The sequence below is a fragment of the Plasmodium brasilianum genome, chromosome 14 (assembly GCF_023973825.1).
Source record: "Plasmodium brasilianum strain Bolivian I chromosome 14, whole genome shotgun sequence".
Classification (NCBI taxonomy): Eukaryota; Apicomplexa; class Aconoidasida; order Haemosporida; family Plasmodiidae; genus Plasmodium; species Plasmodium brasilianum.
In genome coordinates, this window is record NC_090127.1 from 2,233,588 (window position 1) to 2,260,536 (window position 26,949).

At 28.0% G+C, this 26,949-nt stretch overlaps 6 protein-coding genes across 6 annotated transcripts; 2 read left to right on the forward strand and 4 right to left on the reverse strand.

Moving 5' to 3' along the window:
- Positions 1–148: 148 nt before the first annotated feature.
- Positions 149–7,653, forward strand: MKS88_005691 (uncharacterized protein; the record flags this gene model as incomplete). The annotated part of the gene is made up of 11 exons (XM_067218976.1): positions 149–387; positions 593–713; positions 1,009–1,147; positions 1,338–1,413; positions 1,638–1,747; positions 1,970–2,135; positions 2,299–2,383; positions 2,551–2,741; positions 2,907–3,034; positions 3,205–7,268; positions 7,540–7,653. 11 exons carry the CDS (start codon positions 149–151, stop codon positions 7,651–7,653), a joined length of 5,433 nt encoding a protein of 1,810 aa, XP_067070898.1.
- Positions 7,654–8,581: 928 nt separating this feature from the next.
- Positions 8,582–10,402, reverse strand: MKS88_005692 (thioredoxin-like associated protein 1; the record flags this gene model as incomplete). The annotated part of the gene is made up of 1 exon (XM_067218977.1): positions 8,582–10,402. The coding sequence occupies one exon, from the start codon at positions 10,400–10,402 to the stop codon at positions 8,582–8,584; it is 1,821 nt and encodes a 606-aa protein (XP_067070899.1).
- Positions 10,403–13,707: 3,305 nt separating this feature from the next.
- MKS88_005693 (vacuolar transporter chaperone) lies at positions 13,708–17,467 on the forward strand (the record flags this gene model as incomplete). Its single annotated transcript, XM_067218978.1, has 2 exons — positions 13,708–13,807; positions 14,337–17,467. The coding sequence occupies 2 exons, from the start codon at positions 13,708–13,710 to the stop codon at positions 17,465–17,467; spliced, it is 3,231 nt and encodes a 1,076-aa protein (XP_067070900.1).
- A 903-nt stretch (positions 17,468–18,370) lies between these two features.
- Positions 18,371–19,383, reverse strand: MKS88_005694 (subpellicular microtubule protein 2; the record flags this gene model as incomplete). The annotated part of the gene is made up of 2 exons (XM_067218979.1): positions 18,371–18,526; positions 18,973–19,383. The coding sequence occupies 2 exons, from the start codon at positions 19,381–19,383 to the stop codon at positions 18,371–18,373; spliced, it is 567 nt and encodes a 188-aa protein (XP_067070901.1).
- Positions 19,384–22,088: 2,705 nt separating this feature from the next.
- MKS88_005695 (uncharacterized protein) lies at positions 22,089–24,034 on the reverse strand (the record flags this gene model as incomplete). The annotated part of the gene is made up of 5 exons (XM_067218980.1): positions 22,089–22,399; positions 22,668–22,794; positions 23,426–23,464; positions 23,715–23,798; positions 23,972–24,034. The coding sequence occupies 5 exons, from the start codon at positions 24,032–24,034 to the stop codon at positions 22,089–22,091; spliced, it is 624 nt and encodes a 207-aa protein (XP_067070902.1).
- Positions 24,035–24,958: 924 nt separating this feature from the next.
- MKS88_005696 (WD repeat-containing protein) lies at positions 24,959–26,338 on the reverse strand (the record flags this gene model as incomplete). Its single annotated transcript, XM_067218981.1, has 1 exon — positions 24,959–26,338. One exon carries the CDS (start codon positions 26,336–26,338, stop codon positions 24,959–24,961), a length of 1,380 nt encoding a protein of 459 aa, XP_067070903.1.
- Positions 26,339–26,949: the final 611 nt, after the last annotated feature.

A 26,949-nucleotide genomic window follows, 5' to 3' on the forward strand; every position in this document is an offset into this window, starting at 1 on the left:
GCATAACAATAATTTGTAAATATTAGCGGTATTTGAAAGAAAGAAAAATGAGCACTAAAAATTATGAGGATTACTTGTTTCTGTTACAATTCGTTTAAAATATTTTGAAGAATTGAATGTATAAATAATTATTATCTTGTGCGCAAAAATGAAGAAGGATAAAATAAAAGAAAAATACATAAAACTTTTGTTTACTCAAGTGGAAAAAGAAAAAGTTCAAAACAATTACGAGAATACTAGCTATAACTTTGCTTCTTTTACAAATTATGATGTATATATTTTAAATGGAAAATATTATAAACTAAGAAATTTAGATGACGTTAAGATTAAGAAGACATTATTGCTATATTTATTTAAACACAACTTTTATGTTCCCAAGATAATAAAGTAATGAGGAAAATTGGGAAAATATATATGCACATCGTATCTGCGTTTATGTATGTACATATGTGCGTGTATATATCTATGTATGTGAAGGTTCATGTGTTCATATATGCGCGTTTATATGTTCATATCAATGTATACGCATACACACATGAAAAATAACATGTGTTTCATAATGTTCTATATGCACATTTTCAATACATTTCAGGAGAATAATTTTCAAAAAATTTTTACTACAAAATGAAAGCAGGGACATACCAAACTTCAATTACAACATATATCTTTTATTATCATATTTAAAAAATCCTAGTGTTAATGAAACTATGCAAGTAATTAATTCCTTAATTTTTTCCATAATTTTTTCCTTTATTTTTTCCATAATTTTTTCCTTTATTTTTTCCTTTATTTTTTCCATAATTTTTTCCTTTATCTTTTCCATAATTTTTTCCTTTATCTTTTCCATAATTTTTTCCTTTATCTTTTCCATAATTTTTTCCTTTATCTTTTCCATAATTTTTTCCTTTATCTTTTCCATAACTTTTTTTTTTTTTTCCCAATGCTCTCTCTTTATATTTACATTTCTTTCTATCTTCATGTATAAATCTTTTTCTTCTTTTTGAACAGAAAATTATTGATTTAGATGTATTCAGAACAAGAATTAACAAAGAAAATGAAAAAACAATATATTTTTTTAATCTCTTTTTAAATTATGCTTGCAACTATTTTCAGTTTAAATATAAGCAAGGGCTAAATGAAGTCCTAGGTATTTAATATATACCAGCACGATAACATAAGTGCTTGATTTTGTTTCATTTTGCTACTACATTTTGCTGTTATATTTTTACGTGCCGCTAACACTTTCTGCGGATTTATACCTTGGCTGTTCATACTTTTTTTAGATAATTTTTTTTTTTTTTTATATTAAAAATTATTTTTTTTTTTTCCTCCTATAGCACTTTTTTTTTACCTGAAGGGGAAATGCTTTAATATGGTTGATGTCTATTTCTGCTTTCAAAACTTTGTTGAGAGGTATAGAAAATAATAATTGATGTGAAGAAAATTAGTCGCACAGTTCTTGATATATTTCTGTAATTGTGTATTCCATTGTGTTTTTCACACACATGTATATATATATATATACATATATATATATACACATATATATATACACATATATATATACACATATATATATACATATATATTATGGGTATACTTATGCGCGTGCCATGCTTTTTACGTGTTCATTACAGATTTCTAAAGGAGTTTTATTATGACGATGAGTTTTTTTTTTTGCAAATATCATTTTTTTTGTTTAAGATTTTAATTAAGTATCATGACCCCGTGTTGTCGGAAGTGCTAGGTAACAAAGGATTATACAGTTATATCATTTCGGTAGTGTTTGTAGATGTTTCTATCACCTTTAACTTTTTTTCATTGCTATGTTTCTCCGTTATTCTTTTTGTTTTGTTTTGTTTTAGCTTTTATTTTATTATGTAATATTTTCATTTTTTCATTTTTTCATTGTTTTGTTTTATTTATTATTTTTTTTTTTTTTCGTTCTCCTCCCTTTACGAATACACAGAAAAGAACAAAATGACTCCAGAGATATACGCAGCATCGTGGTTTCTAACCCTCTTTGCATCGAAGAGCAATTTACAAATTTTAAATTCTATCTATATGATATTTTTACTAGAACATAATCCCTTTTTTTATTTTTTTTTTTCCTTGGCTCTTTTAATTTTGCATAGGTATTAAAAATATATAGTTATTAACAAGAATAGATATGTACATGTGCATGCGATGTGAAGGTTTGTTTGGACAGAATTTATTCATAGTGTGGTTACTATCGCGCGAATAACATGTCTACATTTTGATGTGCAGTACATTTCTTTTCTTTTTTTTATTTTGCAGAAATGTATTTCTGTGCGTCGATAGCTCTAATTTACCAGAATTGTTAAGTAAAATAAACATATTTAATAAAAAATTTTTAAAGAAAGTAAAAAAAAAAAAAAATTAAAAAAAAATTAAATAAAAAAATACTAATAACGAGAAGAAAAAGGGACATAATAGCAGTATATAAATACAGTTTGGTATAATATACATATGCGCACAAGCTTACTTTAGTTTACCTTAAGTTTATTTTAACTTGTATTTTCCTTCAAGGTTTGGTCACTGGGGAAGTATTTGGAAAACAACACACCTGTGTCATTTGCTCATAAACTGTTTTTCATTAAAAATATTTTGATTTATTTAACTAATGAAAATTCGATAGAAAATAATCATAAAAAAAATGTGTTATTGAATTTTTTCAAATCCATTGATTATATGTCCATAAATTCGTACGAGATTATAAAGTAAGCAATTTAAGAGAAAAAGGAAAAAAATGTTTGCTTGTTCATATTTTTGTGAGCTATTTATTATTTCACATGAACATGTACATATGTTATTATTTATTTATTTATTTATTTATTTATTTTTTTTTTTTTTTTTTTTTTTTTTTTTTGTGGCACCTTCAAAAGGAACGTCTCGTCAGGAAGAAACAACTACATATTCCTTGATATCAGATCGAGTAGAAATTTCAAGAAATTTCATTTAAACAATTCGATAAACGTAGAGCCAGTGAGTAACTGCGCGGAGGTGTTGAGGAGTGAGTGGAAAATTGAAAATGTGTGTTTGTGTGTATATGTACACGTATGTAACTGTGTATGCATGTATGTAACTGTGTATGCATGTATGTAACTGTGTATGCATGTGTGTAATTATGTATGCATTTATGTAATTATGTATGCATGGGCGTACGTGTGCCCCCCTTTTCAGATAACATAGGTTTACAACATAAGAAGAAAAAGAAAGATACTAATAGAACTGACGATAAACAAATATTTTATATTTTAAAAAAGTATGATGGCCATGAAGTCGCACACACAGGTATGTTACTATTTTCCTTTTTATTGCTAAGAAAATACAACGGGAAGAATAACATTCATTATGATGATAATATTATATTAAAAAAAAAAAAAGGAATTAATGAAACCAAACTGACTGAAGTTAATATTAGATCAATGGATAAAAGTCAAGAAAGAGGAGTGAAAAGGAGAAAAAGGGAAGAAAGTAAAAATATAACAAGAAAAAAAAGGAAAAAAAAAAAAAAAAAAAAAATAGGAGATAACCGTGCCACAAGTATTTTTAATAATCTCAGTTTACTGAAAGTTGAGGAGAATCAAATGGTAGATCTCAATACTTTTTTTTTTAATTTTTATTCAGATAAGAAATGTATTAAAAGGTCATATAAAAGCTGTAAAGTTAAATTTAAATTTTATGAACCATTAAGTAGAGAGTATGCAGTGGAGAAGAAGGTTAAAATGGCAAAAAATTATTTTTCTGATGATGATGTTTTATCAACACCTTTTAGTTTAACAAGCTATCGCATTAGAATGAGTTTCATTTTGAAAAGAGAAAAAGCTATGGCAAAGGTTACTAGGGTAGAAACGGAAGAAATGAAAAAGAGAAAAACGGAAGGATTGAAAAGTGCTATTCGTAAGGACAGTACTAGGAATGTGGAAAGCAATGAGTATTACAATGAAAATGGTGGCAAAGACAACCACGTTGATACACACATTGATATAAACGATGATGATGAGCATGTTGATGATGAACACGCTAACGATGCACGAGCCACTAAATCAACAAGAAAAATCAAAAGAGATTCCTATCTACTTGAGCAAAATTTGAATATCAGTTCATTCAATTTATATTTGCTAATAAAAGAGAAAGTTTTGAAAGACGAAAACTCACTAAAAATTTTTTTTGAAAATATGTTCAACCCGAACAAAGAAATCGTTATTCTATACGATGATGATTTTAAGAATGCTAAACATGTGAGAAGCTTTTATTACGAGTTGATATATAAGTTAAAGCTAAAGAACGTTTCTATTATTGAAGGAGGAATAAATTCTTATCATAACTTGATAAAAAATAAGCAATCGGAATCTCCGTCTCGCTTAGATTCACGATCACATTTGGATTCTAGGGCCAATTACAAAACAAATGTAATTACAAAAACATCAGGGGGGATAAAGAATACAGAGCTTCCTGATTTTTACTTATGCTATAATTTAGTAAAAAACAAAAAGGTGTTGAACCATCTATTTCATCCATCTCATTTATGTTATTTGTGTGATAATAAAAATTTTAAAAAAATGAAAAAGAGAATTCTGGACGAATTTTTTTTTGAAATATATAACGATTACAGTATATTTGAAGATTATTATTATTTTTTGACAAATCAAAGGGATCATGTTAATTATTCTGCTTTCTTTGAATTAATTTTACGTAAAAAAAGCTTTGAGAAATTAAAAAAGAGCAAGAAAGAGGAATCGGAAGCATTATTATTTCCTCTTTCAAATATACTTAATTATATTAAAAGAAAAAAATCAGTAGATAAGGAAAAGGACCTTAATGAAAACTCTTCAGTACGTACTGGTTATGTGAATACAACTACTACCATTACTAGTACTTCTACTGCAGTGGGTGCTGCTTCTACTTCTGTTTCTAGTGGTATCCCTGTTTGTAACAACAACTGCAAGGGTAATCACAACGATGGGGTATGTAATAACAGTGTGCATAGTACCAATGCATCTGCTATGACAAAGAGGCTTAGTGAATCTACGCAAAGTGATATGAACATATACAGTAATACAAGAGTGAAAAAAGATTACTTTAGTTTGAACTATTATATATATTACTACAATCGAAAGAAGAATGAATTCTTTACTTTCATCGCAAATGATGAAGAAAAACAAACAAAATGTGAAGGTGCATCTTTCGACGTGAGCAATGCAGCTCCATGCAATGTTACGCATACGAACACATCTGATGTAAATAGAAGCAGCTTGAGAGGCAGTGTACCATTCATCAATAAATGTAGTGAGGATGGTGATCATAGAAATGCGTGCGCAATTTCAAACAGAACTGCAGATGCAGGAGCAAATGTTGGTGCAGATGCAGATATAGATATAACTAGTGCTATTTGTGCGAATGAAAGTATAAAAGTCGAGGGAGATGAAAAATGGTTAGCTGTTAATGAAGAACAGGAATACATACCAAGTAAGGATCTTTTAAATTTAAGAAATAAGCTTTCAATTAGCAGTGACAATACGGAAAGAAGGAGTTCATCCAGCTCTGACGTTTACAGTTTGTACTCCTACATAGATATAATGTGTTATAATTATTTGTTGAACAAGGATGATGCAAGTTGTAGTAGTTGCAAAAGATGCGATGATAATGATGATGATGGTGATAATGTTGAATATAACGACGGTGAGGATTACCACAATAACAACAACAGGAGTGTAAGTAAAATCCAGTGCAAAATTTATAACTGCTTCATTGAGTATATTTATCAGCCTATGATCCCACACAACATCAGATCGAATAATATTATAAGCAATTTTGTTCAGTATGTAAAATATTATAAGAATATGAATCCAAGCAATAACTCAATAAATGATCCAAATTTTTATTTGAATTGTAATAAATTGGATTCGAGTTTATTTTTTAACCTGTCCTATTTTCCTTTTAATAATTTTAGAAAAATGCACTTACCCAATAAGTTTTCATTCTCAAAATCGTATGAAAAGGAGAGGAGGGATACGGGCACAGGCATGGGAACGAGCACGGAGATAGATATGGGCATAAATATGAGTAAAGGTAGAGACAGCGAAGGAAGTGGGGGTGGATTAGAGTTTAGGGATAGAGAAAACTTTGTACGAGATGATTCATTGTATTATACTGTTAGAGAGGAATTGCCCTTGAAGAAAGAGCTACAAAATGATGAAGATGACAAGGGTACACAACATGTAGGCTCCACAAATGGGGAAGCAACCTATGCAGAGGGGAAAAATGCCAATACCTACGATGAAGTAGTAAATGATTCTATCTTAAATAACACGTGGATTAAAAACAAACCTGAGTTAGGTTTATGCAAACTAATGATATATCACAATTTTTTAATTTTGTACGGAGTTCCCTATTTGTATGATGTCAATGTGTTGGTAGATACAACAAATAAAGCTACACAAGAGAACAAAGTTCGTAGAAACATTTCTAAGTCGTATGGAGAACACAAATCAGTAGCTAACTTAAAGAAAATAAAGGAGGCACCATTTGATGATACCACAGATGTAAAAGACTTCGAGGGAAATCAAGCAAAGAGGGAAGAAGCAGATGGGGGAAAAGAAACATATAGAGGGAATGGAGAAACCGGGGGGGGTGCCCCCCCCCCTGACATTGGAATTGTAAACTTTTTGAAAGAGAAAAAAGAGTATAATAATAAAAAAGATAATACTTATTTAAACTATTGCGACGACAAGTTACACAAAATGGTGGTACATAAATATAAAGACTTAAAAAAGAAAGATATTTTATTTAACATCGACTGTTATAAGTTGAATGCAATTGACATTAACTGGAATAATATATCTAATCACATGTTTCGTAATATAACGAAAGAACATATAGAGGATACGTACAATTATTATAAGCCATATTTTAATTTATCGAAAAATAATTTATCAAAGGAGGAACAATTTCCTTATTCTCCTTCTTCCTCGAATTCAGCTTCAAGTAACAACACTTGTTCGTGTGCATCAGATGAACAAGATTTTTCCTTTTCAGACTATCATAGCTTATATACAAATAAAGCCAAAATAAAAACGAACTCAAGGAACAAGAACAATAAAAAGAAAATGAAACTTGAATATCGTAAGACGAAAATTGATGTTGTTAATATTTATGCAATATTTGACCTTAGAACTATTTATAAAATTACCACCAAAAAGAACAATAACAAAACTCTCTATTTCTACTTTTCAACAAATAAGGTACTGAAGAAGCACAAAAGAATGTGCTATTTTACATCCGTGCAGCATACTTTTTTACTAGCTATTCTATTTTACATTGTCTTTTTTTTTTTTTTTCTAGCTATTCTATTTTACATTGTCTTTTTTTTTTTTTCTAGCTATTTTATTTTACATTGTCTTTTTTTTTTTTTCTAGCTATTTTTTTTACATTGTCTTTTTTTTTTTTTTTTTTTTTTTTACGTTATTCCATCACATCTATTTCGTTTATTTTATTTTTTTTTTTTTTTTAAAGAGCACCCCCTTGATGGTTTTAAATTTTGAGGACGAGTTGGAGGTCCAATCGTGCGTCTGTTCTGTTAAGGAGGTGTACACCTTTTTTGCAAATAACATAGGAGGGCTTCACTGAAGTTTTTCATTTTTTTTTTTTTTTTTGTTTTTTACCAATATAAATACAGCGTATATCCGTAAGTCCCTCGTGTGTTTCTACCAGATTTGGCAATTCACCAATTTTATTATACATTTTATTCCTTTTTTTTTTTTTTTTTTTTTTAAATATATGTTGAGTTGTTCTATGTTGTGACACTTGTGAGTGAGAGCACTTACATTTTTTTTGTAAACATGTACATGCATTTATACATACGTATATATATGCATTTGTGTTTATATATGTAGATACCCACGACCGCATGTGCAGGAACAAAATTGTCATAAAAAAAATTTTTTTTATAAGTTTTGCACAAGTTAGAAATATTTACTGTAATTGTAGCGTTGTGTGCAAAATGCGCATGTCCAAAATAATTAATGAATCAAAAAAAAAAAAAAAAAAAAAAAAAAAAAAAAAAAAAAAAAAAAAAAAAAAAAAAAAAAAAAAAAAGACGTGTAAAATAGAATAGCTAGTAAAAAAAAAAAGACAACGTGTAAAATAGAATAGCTAGTAAAAAAAAAAAAAAGACAACGTGTAAAATAGAATAGCTAGTAAAAAAAAAAAAAAAAAGACAACATATGTAACAAATATGGTAAGTGCAGCAATAATAATAAATATCTTTTCATACAGTAAACGACGTGACATAAATGATGAAAAATTCACAAAAAAAAAAAAGATTCACCTTAAGGTCAATATGTATAATTGTAATTTTTCGGTTGGCGTGTTCAAGCGGGGACATACATTAAGCAAATTGTGTGAGTATTATATGAAGCATGTATAATATGTGTGTTAAGTGCACATGCTTGTATATGTATATTTTTTTGTGCATGTACCACGTACTCTCATCTACATGGATCCCCAAGAAAACGTAAAATTTGGCCATACATAAAAAGCCCCCATGAGTGAAGATTTAAGGTATTTCAGTCAGTGATGGGGCTCTGTAAGAAATATACTGCTCATTGGATTTCCCCTTTTGGTCATATAGTGAATTATATGCATATGTGTTACAACTATTGCAACACAAGTTTTCTTCATTGTGATGACCTCTTGCTCCATTACAAGGATCCTCATTCATAAAATAAAGTTTGTTTACACTGTTTACATTTTTGGCAGGGCTCCCAAAATGAGAGGTCTTTTTATTATGTAGGGAATTTAAATCCTGCTTGTTCTCAAAATTTTGTCCGCATTCAAAATTTGGGTGTATATAATTCTGTTGAGTAACATTATTATACATATTCGAATAATTTATATCAGGTTTATATTTATCAAGATTGTCATATTGTTGTCCTCTACCTACTAAAGTATTATTTAGTGGCATATAGTCAGTATTGTAAAAGTTAGAAGAAGCATTTTGTTCGTATTTTTTTCCATGTGGATCAGGGTTGGAAATATTGTAATTAATTTCTTCATATGCTCCTCCTCGTTTGTATTCACCCCCCTCAGCATTTTTCTTATTTGCCTGAATATCCTGAAATTCGTTAGCGTTCTTAGTGTTATTATTGATATTATTGATATTATTGTTATTAGCATAATTAGCGTAATTAGCGTAATTAGCGTAATTAGCGTTATTAGAGTTATTAGAGTTATTAGAGTTATTAGAGTTATTAGCATTATTAACATTATTAACCTCATTAACATAATTAACATTATTAACCTCATTAACATCATTAACATTATTAACCTCATTAACATTATTAACCTCATTAACATTATTAACCTCATTAACATTATTAACCTCATTAACATCATTAACATTATTAACATCATTAACATTATTAACATTATTAACCTCATGAACGTTGTACATATCATGTAAGGTGGAATTTTTATTTTGGCTAGCTAACCAATTTTGCGATATAGTATCCCCTATTTTGGATCTTTCTTCCATTGTTTGTTCCATTTTTTCTTCATAATTATAATTCAATATCTTTTTTATCCTATTTGAGTTAATCCATGGAAAGTTTGTTCTTCTTACTCCTTTAATTTCGTCTGGTATTATATCTCCATGAGGTGCCAACAAAATAGAAGAATCTTTGTGTATGCAATTTTTTTTTTTTAAAGAAATTTTTTGTTCACAAATAGCTAGAGGTGTTAATGTTCTGTCTAAATTATCCCTTGCTTGTTTAGGTAAATTTACTCTTTCTTTTTCAAAAGGACCATCAGGATTTGCGTATGGTGGATTTCGATTTTTCACAATTGGTAATTTATCACTTCTATCTGCATTTTCAGATACAGTTAAAAATCGATCATTTTCTAAATTTGATTTAATATGTGGAGCAGATTTCCCCATAATTTTTTTCCATGTATGATATGTTTTTTCTAAATCATATTCATCAATATTAATATTAACAGTTGCACTTCCACCTTTTCTGCCTACACATATACTCATTTTACCTTGCAGGTCTGGAACTAATTTTGTTTCAAAATATTTTTGTTGATTATCATAAGTCGAATAAGAAATAAGTGATTTTTTTGCTGGAAAAACTTCTAAAGTTTTATGATCTACGTGATTTAAAACATCCTTCATTTGTGAACTATCACTTTTTATATTTGATATTTTTTTTCTTGAATTTATATTTAATTCCATAATTCTGTTACACACAACTCCTGCATTTTTTACTTTGTTCATATAAAGTCCACAGTTCTGCATAACAAATTTTTTCCCATGTTTAGTTTCTACTCCTTCTTCTGGTATTTTTTCATTGTGTGTGTATTCTCTCTCGTTAAGCATTTTCTGAACGGTCAGGTGAATATTAATTTTGAGGGAGTATTTACTATACTTTGTGTTGTACTAAGGATGGTACAAAAAATGGGAGAAATTTACCGGTAAGAAAAAGTATAGGAGCGGCAAATTATAAAAAACAGGACAATATGGAATTGACAAAATGTGAAATATAAAAGCAGTAATATGAACAAAATATAGTAATTTGCAAATAAACAAGTGCACAAATGAGTACAGAGGTGAACAAACAGGCAGAGAAACGAACAAATGGGCAGAGAAACGAATAAACGGGCAGATAAACGGATAGAAGGTAAGAGAAACGAATAGAAGGTAAGAGAAACGAATAAATAAAAATAATTAAAAACACATGCTTAAAAAATGATACAATTAAAAAGAAGCCTTAACAACATTTAAGACAACTACGTCAGAGCAAAAATACAAAGCGCGCAGATAAAAAATATTTGAAAATTATAATTTATTCTACCATATATCGATAGTTATTTTTCTGTCTTTTTTTTTTTTTTTCAATATTTCTTTTTTTTCTTATGTAAATAAGCCATATATGTGCATCATTGTTGCGTTAAATGTATGTATATATATATATATATATATACAAATACACGCACGCACGCGTATACATACGTGCAAATGTACCCCCGCGCATGAATACTCATTTTTTTCCATAAATTTTTCTATGCTCAATATTCGGTTTTATAAATAGGCTTGTACGAGCATAATGCTTACGCACTACACTTAAGCATGCTACATGTGTATTGTTATAGGTATTATATATGCATTATAAGCGCAGTACTAATTTTTTTTTTTTTTTTTTCAAACGTAAAAAGAATATTTTTAAAGTTGAGACTTATGCTAAATTCTGCAACAGTTATAAATGTTCTATTTTATTTTTATTTTATTTTTTTTTTTTTTTCACCTATATATAATCGTTACTTTTACTTATTTATACATTTATTTATTTTATTTTTTTACTTATATTTCCCGTTGTTTTTTTTTTTTTTTTCGTACACTAGTATACTAGAATTTTATCATTACTTTTCTTTTTAGCTAAATTTTATTTATCTTTTCACCTTCTGTAAAATGTAATTGGTGCTGCGTTGTACTTAAAAATTATCGAATTGGGGCACAAGACTTAAAATTATTTAAATGGTAGACGAGAAAGGGAAAAGAAAGTAAAGAAAGAAAAGAAAGAAAATTTTCCCTTTGAACAGGGTGCGCATGGTATGCATAACGTTACTTAACTGTTTTCTTTTTTCCTGCACACGTTAATATAAATAACGTTATCTATAAAATGGTTATGGCAATAGATAGGAAGAAAAAAAAAAAAAAAAAAAAAAAATGAAGATAAAACGATGCAGAAATGACGAAGAAATAGCGAAGAAATGACGAAGAAATGGCGAAGAAATGAAGAAAATATACGAAACAAATAAATCCCTTTCACGGTAATTTTTCTTTTGTTATTTCAAAACCTTATATTACTATTCCTACTTACTATCGCACACACGTGTGCTTACACATGCCACCTTTTTTTAGGTTTGTATACATATATGTATAACATACATGTATGAGTATTAATGTTTATATGAAACATATGAAGTGCCAATGTAATGCCTATTAAACGTTTTAAATTATTCCAGAATTTTTGGAAAACAACTACAGTTGAATGAAAGTTAACCAGTATTCATTGCTTAACTGTTTCATTTTATTTTATTTTACTTTTTTTTTTTTTTTGTAAATATACAATATATATACATATAAGTACAATATATATACATATAAGTACAATATATATACATATATGCACAATATATATACATATATGCACAATATATATACATATATGCACAATATATATACATATATGCACAATATATATACATATATGAACAATATATATACACAATAACACATACGTGCAATTTGTGTAACACAATTCAATGCTAAACAATGGTTCAGTGGCTTCCTTGATAAAAGAAAAATTTGGTTTAATAGTGCACTAAATTAAAACTTGTGCTATTTTTTTTCATTCTTAAATTGGACAGCAGGTTTCTCATAACAGTTCATAATGTCCAGTAGTATTTATTTTGTTCAATGTTAGAGGGGCTAGGAAAAGTGCGCATGTACACACATATATTTGTGTGTGTATGTAAGCATGCCCATATGTGTTTATGTAAACATGCCCATATGTATGCATGTAAGCATGTACACATGTGTTTATGTATCTGCGCGCATATGGGCACGTGCTCTGATTTTTTTCCTTTTTTTTCATTCTTCTAGCTCTTATCTTTTTTATTTTCTCCTCTATACGAAAAATATAATTTTTACACTAACAAAGTAACGAAGAGGAAAATAAAAGTACAATACGAAAAAAAAAAAAAAAAAAAAAAAAAGATAACACACTTGTTTATCTGTATATATGCAAGCTAAAAAATAGACTTGTTCTCAATGAAGACTTTTTATATTTTTGTGTAAAATTAGTACATAGTTCAAAGAAACATATATTTATTAATTTTTAGTTTAATTTTTTTTTCAACCTTATTTTTTCAATATTCTGGGCTCACAAAAAGGGGAGAAAAAAAAAAAAAAAAAAAAAGAATAAAAGATGATAAGAGAGGAATAAAAGAAAATAAGAAGGGAATATAAGAAAATAAGAAGGGAATATAAGAAAATAAGAAGGGAATATAAGAAAATAAGAAGGGAATATAAGAAAATAAGAAGGGAATATAAGAAAATAAGAAGGGAATAAAAGAAGCGAAGAAACGAAAAAAGAAATTATATAAAAATTAAGCAAGCATATGTTTGTGCTGTATAATGTAATATAACAAAAAAAATAAAAATTATGTAAACCTTGATCTCCGTTAGTGCAAAGAAAAGAAATGACCTATGATTGAATTCGTTTTGGTCGCGATAAAATGGGGAAAAAATGAAAGGAAGAAAGTATGCAAGAAAAAAAAAAAAAAAAAAATTGTGCTAGTACGTGTAAATATTTCCCTGGTTAATGAATATATTTATGCATAAACACACATTTTTTTTAAAACTGCTTAGCTGGGTATGCAATACCCTGAATAGCATTCGTTGGATGTTTCGTATTTGAATTTACTTTTTCAGATAAAAAATTAAGATAAAACAAATGGCCTATAAGTGATCATCTTTCTGATTTTTGCTCCGTACATTTTTCTTTTAGTCCCATGTTTTTTTCTTTTAGTTCCGCGCTTTTTTCTTTTTGTTCGATACTTTTTACTTTTGGTTACATACCTTTTTGTTTTTTTGTTTCTTTTTGAAATTTTTTTTTTAAAATGAAGTTTAGCAAAAAGTTATATGAAAGAGCCCACCCAAAATATAGGGAACATTACATTGCGTATAAGGAGTTGAAAAAACTGATAAAATTAATAACAGGTATACATTTATTTGTTTGAACTCATCCAGTTCTTGTATTACTACTGATCATACACTTCATATCACATAACACACACCACGTGCCATACATTGCACATGCTTGTGATACTCGTACATAATATATGTGTGATCAGAACGTTTTACCAATTTCACAATTTGAGGATTACACAGAAATGAGAAGCGCTAAATAGCATTGTATTTTTAAAGGGGAGAAGTGAAAAATGAACGAACTGCGGCATAACTAGATTGGAGTTTTCATCTCTGTTTAGAAATTCCTTTTCTGTGTGTGTTTGCTTTCGTTGTGTTTTTCCCCGCCGTTAATTTTCCTTTCAATTTGCTCTTTATTTTTCTATTTCTTTTTTCCCAGTCATTTCCTCCAATATTTCTATTTTCCCAGTTATTTCCTCCAATATTTCTATTTTCCCAGTTATTTCCTCCAATATTTCTATTTTCCCAGTTATTTCCTCCAATATTTCTATTTTCCCAGTTATTTCCTCCAATTTGTTTATTTTGTTTCCTTTTTTCCCAGGTAAGGATACGTCGACATACACGATCAAGGAAGTCACAACAAATTTCGGAAGCATAAGAGCACTGAGCGGAACCGAGTACAAATCAACGGAATCTCGGTTCCAAGATATTCTAAATGCTGAGCTAGACAAAATTAACACATTCACTTTGAATATTATTAAGGACTGGTTTAAGGAGTGTACAGAAATTAAAAATTTTGTAGAAACAAAAAAGGAGGAGTTGTCGTTGTTGGATATTGAGAATGTACAAAACAAACTTATTGAGTTAGGAAATACTTTAATATTTCTTGAAAATTACAAAAATATAAATTTTATCGGATTTCGTAAAATTACGAAAAAGTTTGATAAGCATAGTGATAAGAATGTTAGCTCGTTCTTTTACATAAGCGTTGTAATAAAAAGCTTTTTTATGAATTATGATGTGAACTTTTTGGTCTGTATTTTGTCCATATGCTACAAATATTACAGGATTGCGGTAAGTACAGCTGGAAATTTGGATAGAAAAGCGAGCAGCGCTGATAGAAAAGTGCTAAGTGCAGATGGGAGTAATAAAAGCAATAATGAAGTCAAACATAAAGACAAATCCTTAGGAGGACATACGCATTCGGGTACAAACGAAATGGGAGAAGGTGTACACGTGAGGATAAGTGAGAATGATATGGATCCTATATGCCGCCGTAGTTCCTTTAAAAATGGAGAAGCACATATTGAGGGGGAAACTCCTATCGAGGAGGAAGCACTTATTGAAGTGGACAACAACAACACAAAGATTAAAAACATAAAGTACATTGTGAAGCTACAACACTTAACATCGGTAAAAGTCGAAATTGCTAAAAAGTTTACCATTAAGTATTATGATCTCGAAGAAGATAAATTTTTTCCAAGTGTTAAAAATTTTATAGAAATAATATACTCGACTAAGATACGAAATTATCTTGTTACTATTTATTTTGATGATCATACATTAAGCACATATCATAATTTTGTTAATCGAAACATATCAGATGTTCATCAGAAGCACATTAGAATACGCTCTTACAATTATGTGAACTATTTAGATGCAGAAAAAGAAGCAAAAAAAACAGTTCTTCAAAAATTTAATATATATGAACCCAGTCATGATAGATGTGAAAAGTACGTATTCTTAAAAGATGTACCCTCTGATAATTTAGAAGTAGAGTGTGTAAAGGATTTGCTAAACAAATATAGAGAAGAAGATGCAAATCATTATTACGCAGAAGCAGAGGGAAAGAAAAAGAATAGTACCAATACAGATAGACCCATGACGAATGGAAAGAAGGAGGAAGAGGGTGGAGAGGAAAAAAAAAAAAAAAATATAACGAAAAGAAAGGAAAAAATTTCCATTGATCCAATTAAAATGGATGAGACTATCGAAGGGTACACATACTATACGAACGATGAACAAAATGGCATTACATATTTCATCAGTGAAATAGAAAAAAAAAAATTTAGAAGCATTGTAAAAAGTAAGCTAAATAGATTATATTTTGGGGATGAACACCTTACAGGATATATTGACGAGAATATATGTTACTGGGCTCACAATGATAAAAAAGGTATTCATAAAAATAGTGAAAGTGATGATGATTTGATGGAAAAAGAGGATACAGTGGGAATAGAAGATCATTCTAGTGGCGTGGAGGAATTGAATGAACAAGCAGCATTATATACTATACCTAGTAAAGATCAAGTGTATGAAGAAAATAGAAGAAGCATAAATAAAAATAACATCATTGCAAGTCGAAAAGAAAATAAAAAGTATTCCTACTTTGATTATGCCGTTATTGACATTAGTACAAAGGAACATATGAATAGAGATTTTATTTATCAGTTAAATAACTTAAGTGTATTAAGAGAAATATGGGGTTACTCCTCTTTTCTTCAAGGGGTTTCTCTACTCTTCCCTGGTAGTACATCCACATTTCCCCATTGGAGGATTTATACATATACTGATTTTATGAAATCTGACAGCTTTGATAATAAAACAGGGAAGAAGCAAAAAGACGAAAAAGGGAAGAAAAGAAAGAAGAAAAAAGAAAAAGGAGGAGAAAAAGAAGGAGGAGAAAAAGAAGGAGGAGAAAAAGAAGGAGAAGAAAAAGAAGGAGAAGAAAAGGAAGGAGAAAACCTCATGGGCAGAGAAGATAATAATGATGACGACCATGAGGATGATGACGATACCGATAACAAACACAATAACGGTGGTAATGTCCCAAACGACAGTGATATCAGTCTAAGTGGTAACATCAACAATTACGCAGAACAAATGAAACAGAAGAGTTACAAAGTTAAAGATGAACAAAGAAAAAGTATTACATACACAGGAGCTTCTGCGCGGATTGCGCATGAAAGTGAGGTATTCTTCAGGAATGAAATAGAAAAAAATAGGCCTTCTGTCCATCATGCAGATTTTCATCTTAACTGTGTTAATGAGAGTGACGGTAACTACATTGGTAGGGGGTACAACCTTCCAAATTGTGGTAGTAACAGCAATAGGGGAAATTCTAACAATCTTAAAAATAATGATGGAAAACGGAATAGTTACTGTAGCCGTGACAGATACGAGCAACGCTATTCAAATACACCAAGAAATTTTACCATGACTAAGGGGCCCATGGAAAAGGAAAACAATTTGTATGAACCACTTCTAGACTCAATGGATGATGATTTAAATTTTGTGAAAATAAAATCTTCATCCGGGAGAATCATTTCTTTTTTTAAAAGTCTATTTTTAAAAAAAAAAGATAAAACTTTTGAAATGAAAAAACCCAAAAATTCAGTTGTTCGAGTGGAACCCAAAACCTTTTTTGCCAATGAAAGAACATTACTACAATGGCTAAATACTAGTGTACTATTATCTACTATTTCTATTACTCTTCTTAATTTTTCAAACTCCTATGGATTTGTTTCTGGAATTATTATGGCACCTGTAGCAATTTTTTTTATTCTTTATTCTTTTCACATCTATTTAAAAAGGGCAGAGGCATTAATCCATAAAGAACCCATTAATTACACAGACAAAGTTGGACCTGGTGTTTTAGTCATTACTCTAACGTTTGCGCTCTCAACAGTTGTCCTTTTAAATATTTACAGTCGATTGAAGGATGAAGTGTAAAATGTTTTTTAGGTATTCATAAGCGCGCAAGTTTATCCACGTATGTATATATATATATATATATATGTGTGTAAATATATACATATGTGTAAATATATATATATATGTGTAAATATATACATATGTGTAAATATATATATACATATGTGTAAATATATATATATATGTGTGTAAATATATACACATGTGTAAATATATATATATATATGTGTGTAAATATATACATATGTGTAAATATATATATATATGTGTGTAAATATATACATATGTGTAAATATATATATATATATGTGTGTAAATATATACATATGTGTAAATATATGCACATACTGTTTTGAAATCTTTTTACAATATTTTAAGTTATGGGAGGATGTCACCCATTTGTTGGAAGTGTAAAAATAAATAAATAAAAGCAGAGAAAGACAGAAGTTGCAAAGTACGTCCATAGGTAGAAAGAAAAAAGTTATGTTAGCCACCTATGCTGGTTGTGCCAAAGAAGAATTCTAAAAATGTATCTTCAACACAAGAAGGGAAAATCTTTAATACTGCAAACACATGTATATTGTGTACAACTGCTAAATAAAGAGGTGGCGTTAACATGATACTTACTGTTGTTAATATTGAGTTATATTTTTAAGTGAAAAAAAAAAAAAAAAAAAAAAAAAAATGAAAAGCTTACAAATGGTAGCTTCATATTATCAATTGTGCACTTGCAATTGACACATGTGTACGTAGATGAGTTTGTTTACTTTTTGTAAACTTGTCTATTTTATTAATAACAATTTTAAAAAGTTAAAACGTATTAAAAAAGAAAAATAAAATAAATAAATAAATAAAGCGGCAAAAGAGCTACGGAAAGGTGATAAAATGTCGACAAAATGGAGAGGAAACGGAACATGACCGTTAATACTTTTTTTTTTTTTTTTCCTCGCTTTCAATAGTTGGGCATAACCAGTAATTGTCTGGAGCTATATTGTCACTCCTGTGCAGTTCAGTAAACATACCTCGAGCTTTACAGTTTTTATCGCTTATGGATGATCCATCTTTTGGCACAATGCCCTGAAAAAAAAATATACACATATGTGTATATATATATATATATATATATGCACTTATGCACATATACACGTACTTACAGATGACACATATTACTTTACACCTAGCGGTTAATATCATACATTTCACAGTGTTTTGTTAATATGTATATGTGCATGTTTACGTGCATGTTTATGTGAATATTTTTTTTATTTTTTTTTATAATAAAAATCTCAAGCGTGTTATTTTTAAGCTGTTTATTGCATGTCCGTATCACTATAATTATTATTATTATTATTATTATTTATTTTTTTTTTTTTTTTCTTGTATGATTACTGGATAACAGCTGCAAGTCCATGCGCCCGAGCACACACGCAAACACATATATATATATATATATATATATATATATATATATATATGTGTATACATATCTGTACAACGATTAACTTCTCACATTTTTATGTTACCATTTTAGTATGAACGAACGAATCCCTTCTATTTTTTCTGGCATCTTGTTTTTTATAAGTTGCATATGCATCAAACTCTGAAAAGTTCTGAACGATAATATTGGAACATCCAGGTTTTCTCTCAACCATAATTTCTGTTCGTCCACTAGATTTATCAGTTACAGCATATTTCGTAGAAAAATATTTGTCTATTTCACTATCATCAACATGCCTAGCTAAGCATTTTTTAGGTGTCAATACATATCCCTTATCAGAGAAAAAACACTTTGAACTATTTAACTCATTTTCTTTTACATTATTTTGTATAATATCTTTTAAAATGCCATCATGACTGTGTATGTCATTTTTAATTCGTCTGTTTCGTATATCTATGTCATTTTTAATAGCAGACTGGAGTCCAGCATAATTCATATTTTTGGGGGGATATATACAATCATGTCCAAGCAAATTTTCATCTTTAATATTTTTTTTTTTTTTTTTTCTTCACTTGGGCAATTATGTAAAATTTCATAAATGTTATTAGCACACGAAAAAGTAGATCCACTATACACAGACCTTTTTCTTATATCCAAATTTCTCAAACAGTCCAGACGTTCAGAACTTAATCCAGCATAGTTAGAATATTCCATTTAGCAAAAAAACAAAAAAAAATAAAAATAAAAAAAAAAAAAATAGCAATTTTTAGTATAGCTAGCCAAAAAGTTTAACGGAACAATGAAAAAAAAAAAAAAAAAAAAAAGCAATTTTTAGTATAGCTAGTCAAATAGTTTTGCAGAAGAATGGGGAAAAAAAAAAAATAATAAAAAATAATAATAAATGAGCCAAGGAATAAAAGAAAAAAAGAACAAAAAAATAGAAGAACAAAAGACAGGAAAATACGCACACATATTTACATATACAGTAAACGTGAAATATGGGAAAGGTGGAAAAAAGCTAAATTCAGAATAACTTAAAAACAAAAGGCAAATAAAGTGTTAGGTTTATGAAAAAACGGGAAAATAATTATACACCTAATTCATATACGTACATACCTATACGAATGATACACACACACACGTACATAAGTACATATACACAATGTACACAAAGGTGTATGTGGGAAAATTTGAACGTAAAATGTATTAAAAAGACATGGAGTTTTTGTTGTAACTATAAATTTAAAATAAAAAGTGTATACTTACAATAATTATTTATTTGTATGCCACAAAATATGCATGAAATGGTATACAAAAAAAATAAAATTTTTTTGTATGTTGTATATTATATTTGTGACTCCTTACAAAAATATACAATTAAAGTTTTAAAAACAAAAGGAAATTCAAGAAATATTAAAAAGGAAATATATAAAAAAATAAAAATATATAAAAAAATAAAAATATATTATATATATATATATATAGGCTTAATGAGTAAGTCATAAGATATATAGTAACCTGAACTGTTAAGAATTTTATATTACTTTATAAGATTTCATAACTCTTAGCTTTATTTTATTTTAATTTATTTAATTTAATTTTATATAATTTTATCTTTTTTACTTCTATCTTTTTTTATATAATTTTATCTTTTTTTAATTTTATTTTATCTTTCTTTAATTTTATTTTATCTTTCTTTATTTAATTTTATCTTTCTTTATATAATTTTATCTTTCTTTTAATTTTATATTTTTTATATAATTTTATTTTGAAAACCAGATCATTCAGCAAGTAGGATGTTCGCGTTGCCGTTGTTTTATTTTCCCATTTTGCCTACTTTGGTCCTTAGCATTTTTGCTTACACACCTGAAGGTTCTATGTTGTATTAATCATTTTTTTTTTTTTTTTTTTGCTTAATTATTTGTTTTATTTTTTGCTTAATTTTTTGCTTAATTATTTGCTTAATTATTTGCTTAATTATTTGCTTAATTTTTTGCTTAATTATTTGCTTAATTATTTGCTTAATTTTTTGCTTAATTATTTGCTTAATTATTTGCTTAATTTTTTGCTTAATTTTTTGCTTAATTCTTTGCTTAATTCTTTGCTTAATTCTTTGCTTAATTTTTTGCTTAATTTTTTGCTTAATTTTTTGCTTAATTTTTTGCTTAATTATTTGCTTAATTATTTGCTTAATTATTTGCTTAATTATTTGCTTAATTATTTGCTTAATTATTTGTTTAATTTATTCTTTAATTTATTTAAAAAAAATTTCCCCTTTATTTCTTCTATTGCATGTAGGTGCATATATATATTCTTTTTTTTAATGTAATGGGGGAAAAAAAAAAAAAATGGGCATATATTTCTATACTTAGAAATTTGTACAAATGTGCTTACATTTACATGTTGTAAAAAAAGCAAGTCTACAACCTCTTATATTATTTTTTTAAAATGAAAACAATTTTTTACAACTGCAAATTATCTCATTTCCCTCTTATGTAATAACATAAAAATAATTTAAGGTATGAACAAATAATGAAAAGGGGAAAAGCTAAACATATTTTATAAAAGTTTAAAATCCTTTCTCCCCCCATTTTTTAAAGAAAAATGCTAAAAATGTATTGTTTGTGCTGAGGTATATACGTTTATTTTATGTTTCATCTTTTTCCTTTTATACTATCTCGCTTATAAATTTAATTGATGTAGGAAGGAAATACATGCATTTTAATTCATTATCAGAAAAAAAAGGAAAAATATTTATGATATATACACATATATACATATAAGTAAATTATATGTATATTATGTGTGTGAATGAAACAAACACTACAATAATTCTGTTCCTGTCTTTCTAGATATGGTTAGAAAAGGTTTAAAGGATGATTTCTTTTTTTTTTTTTTTATGTAAATACAGTTCACTCATATGTAATTATTTAAAATAATTTAAATTTGAAAATATCTTTTTTATTTTTATTTTTATTTTTTTTTTTTTTTGAAAAGGAGGGGGGGGGGAGGTTTTTAAAAGATGACAAAATGTGCTGTTTCGTATGAAACATTTCTAAAGAGAAGTCTCACGCGAAATGTTTTGCATGAAATTTCTTTTTCAACACTTAAAAATTGGAAGGCAATGGTCAGTACACATGTATATATACACACATATACATATAATGTGTACGGGGTTTATGCTGTAACAATGGAATAACATCACAACGTTTCGCATATAAAATTATTATTGGTATGACAGCACATATCAGCAGCAATATTCATAGCCTTAAAAGCTATATCTTTGGCTGATAAATTTTCGACGTCATATAATGCTCTTGCAGCTGCTATGGCATAAGGTCCACCTGACCCAGTACCCAATACATTTCCTGATGGTTCTAAAACATCACCATTTCCCGTTACTTCTAATAGGACATCTTTATCCGCTACTATTAACACCGCCTCTAAATGTCGAAGGTATCTGTCTGTACGCCATAATTTAGCTAATTCGACGCAGCTCCTCAGCAGTTGATCTGTATCGGGGTATACAGGTAAAAAGGAGACACATATGTATGAGCATGGACATCTATACATACACATATGTGTAAGTAGACACACCCATACATACATACATACATACATACATTAGTTGGTGCACATATACATGCAAAACATGTACACATCCATATGTATAAGTAGGTGCATCTATACATTCACGCATATATGCACTATGTAAATTCAGTGAAATATATAATAAATGGCTTGTTTTTCATTCATTTTAAAAAAAAAAAAAAAATTTACTTGGGTATTCATCAATTTTTGTCTCAAACTTATCTAACAAGGTAAAGCAGTCTGCTGTGGCCCCAGCAAAACCCATTAAAATGTTGTCCTTTAAACGCCTTATTTTTTTTGCATTCCCTTTAACTATCTGAAGCATAAAGGAATATTAAAATGAATATTACAGTTTATATATATAAAAAAGGACAGACTAAAAAAAAAAGACGTAATAAAAGTAAGTGGAACAAAACAATTTCACATGCCTTGAACAAATGAATATCATATGGGCGCGTGCATACATACATATATACATGCATACGTACATACATACATATATACATGCATACGTACATACATACATATATACATGCATATATACATGCATATACACAAACATATATACATACATATATATATTATTTATTTCTTATTTTCACTACTAGTTACACGCCACTTATTATATACTACTTAAAGCGAATAAACGTTTCATGTCAAGGGATTAAAAATATAATAAAGGAAAAAGAAATATTTATGAACACGTTATATGTGTAAAAATAGCAAATTTAACAACGTACAAAAGAATACACAAAAGTGTTATATAAATCTGACTACTTATAATAAGTAGTGCACTACTTTGAAGAAATAAAAAAAAAAAAAAAAAAAAAATATATACAAGAAATTGGGAAAAGCATAACTCGTTAAGAATCGTGCATATAACAACACAACACACATCTAACGAAGTATAATACTATTCCTATTTCTCATTAGAAAAGGATACGAACCATTGTCCCTTGAGAAACCATGCCGTCACCAATTAAACACTGAAAAGGGTAAAAGTAAATTAATTAATGTGTATTAATAATACCTTAGCATTTCTTCCATTTTATGCAATGAACATATATATATATATATATATATAGGTAGTACAGTTTGGGAGGAACAAGCACAACTTCTAGTAGTGATACATAAATTTTTGTACTTTTGCGTAGATACACATACATATATATATATATATAATATATATATATTTTTATCTTTCGTTTTTTCCCTCTTTTTTTTCTTAATTTGTACCACTTCATTATTTTTGCGTACGCATAATATCGTAGTTCCGTGACGAGGAATTATTAGCTTCCCACTGTCGGAAAAATAGCTCCTCTAAAAAAAAAAGAAAAAAGAATACCTATGATTTACTGCTTTATACAAAATGGAAAGAAACAGTTCTAATGAAAAAAGGTCCACCAAACAGATATGCGTAGGTGTGCATATACATATATACATATGCATATATATATATATATATATATATATATATATTCGTATGTTCATACTAGTACAGTTTTGGCTACTGGTCTTTGTGTTCTAATTATATTTGATAAGCATCTGGTAAACATTTTCTTTTTTATTTTTCATAAGGTTTATAAAAATGAAAAAAACTTTATGACTTCAAATAAAATTAGAGATATGTTTTAGTCGAATGCGTTTTGTTTTCAAAAAGAAAAAAAAAAAAAAAAAATTCACGAAAATGATGAAGGGTTTGCAACATTTATTTGTAGAAAAAGATGTATGTTTATAATATCCTTTATGAATATACATATATACATATATACATATATATATATATATATATATATATATGCATATATATGTGTATATATTTGTACTTATAGATGAAAATTATTCGAGCAATTTTTGCATAAACAGAAAAAAATAGAAAAAAGTTAAGCGTGAACAAAATAAATTATATAGTGATAAAATTAGCAATACATGAATGAATTCTTTTAAATATACTTAAAAAAGAAAAAAGAAAAAAAAGAGAAATAGTAAAAGAAAAAGGTAAAACTCTTACGAATTTTAATCATGTACATTTATATATATATATATATATATATATATATATATGCGCTTCTTTTATAAAAAAGTTCATAATTATAAATCGGATGAGAAAAAGAAAAGAGCTTAATTACAGAATTGCACTCAAAATGGCTATACATAGAACACCACATTTTGTTAATTCTTAAATTCAGCTTTTTTTTTTTTTTTTTTTTTTTTTGATATTCATTTCGAGTAGCACTTGTATATATATATATAATACAAATGCGTATGCATATTAATGTGCCAATATAGAAGCTTGATAAACTGAGAAAGGGCATTTTATTTTTCATCATTTTCGGGAAAGAACATACGAGGACGTTTACGTACATATATTCCCATAAATACACAAACGCAAAATGTTCCCATGTGTATCTGCTAAATGTGCACACATATTCGTGCAGCCCTTTTGCCTGTACTGTGCATGTTTTACAAAAATTAGGCAATCAAATTTGATGCCCTGCAAACATAGTTGCCATGTTAATTAAGATATTTTCATCTTGATTTAAAAAAGGAATACAAGGTGTTTGAGAAATATTATGATTCACCTCTTTCATAATATTTATTTTTATGTCATCCTCATATTCAACAAGCAAATTTGGAAAGTCTATTAAATACGAAGAACATATAAATGTTGGTATATAAAAATTAGCTATATTCTCACCATATTTCAAATTTTTTATAGCATAACAATTATATATATCCCATAATTTTATTCCATCTTTAGCTAAAGATATCATTATTTGTTTTTTATCGTTAACATAGCATTTGATAACATCATTTTTATGACCTATAAATACTGTACAATTTTTTAAATTCAAGCGCAATTCATTCGAACTATCCTTTTTTAAAATGGTTTTTTGGTCAAAATTTGAAGAAGGATCCCTTGGAGGAGCATCATTTGTAGAAATATCCTCTTCTTTTTTATTCTCTTCTTTTTCTTCCTCCTTTGCTTCCTCCTTTTTTTCTTCCTTCTTTCTTCCCTTTTTTATTTGTACATAATCGCTATATTCAGTAAGCCGCATATCACATTTGTTTCGTACATTGCTGCAATTGTTCTCCTTATGTTCCCCATAATTGCCGATCTTAGCAAATGGTATACGATATATTTTATTTCCTTTACATAAATATATGTGTGTATTGAATGGGTCATTTGTACATACGTATGTGCAATTTTCTGTGTTCGTTTTTAAAACATGCATAGCTTCTTTTGATTTTAACCCCCAAATAGTTATCTCTCCATTACTTGTTAAAGATATTAAAGTGTAATAGGTATCGTAACAATTTGGACTTACAGAAATAATTTGTTTTATACTTGAATTTATATTGTGTTGATAAAACAGCATCGGTTTTATTTTATTTTTTTTTCTAAACAAGTCAGGTAAATTATACACATGTATAATATTGTCATCACTATATGTATATATAACATTTACTGTTTGATCAATTAATATATCTTTAATAATACCAAAATGTGCTTGAAATGAATTTATTAATAATCCTGTAATAGCTGACCATATGTACACATTTCCTGTTTTGTCACCTCCAAAAATTATTTTTTCATTTTTTGTTAATTTAAGTACATTTAAATGCACACGTACATATCTCGTACAAATTGAACTATTTTTTGTAGATAACTTATATAAGGATATAATTTTCTTGTTTGCATTTAAAATAAGAAAATTTCCGTTTTTAAGCATACATATTTTCTTTTCGTCATCTTTTATAGATTTCTCCTCAAATCTGTTTTCACACCTTTCGTTATCTAAGTTAACGAGAAGTATTTCGTTATTCTCATAAACAAGCAATATTTTATTATGTTCCATTTTGTGCTCTGCTTGTTTTCTGTTTGCTTATTTCCTTCTCTTAAATTATTGTTAAGCAATCCCAATCACGTAATTTTATTTTTCGCCCTACTTTTTTTTGCTATAATATTTTTCTATTTCTTCTATTTTTTTTTTTTTTTACCACAAATTCCGTTGTACCAAGTAAGGCACTATTTGCATATTTTTGCTTTTTGCTAGTATTTACAGAAGTATAACTATATGCATGTATACGTATATGCAAATGTATATATATACATATATACATACACGTGCATACTTGTTAGCTCCCTTTATATGAGAAAAAACAATTTTGCTGAAGTAGAAACTAAATTCTACTCTACCGTTTCAAAGAAAAACAAAACTGGATCTGTCGCAATGTACAAAAAAAGGGACAAAACAAAAAAAATCTTAATTTTTAGTAGTGCTGAATATTAAAAATGAACTAGCATGTATGTACGTATGTATGTATGTACGTATGTATACATATATCCAATAACGCCTCACTCAAATACTTTGAAATTCCTTCTTTTATTTTAAGTTTTTAAAACCTTACTATACATTTAGATCTCACTTTTTTTATTTATCTATATGGCGACAGTCAATTATTAGAT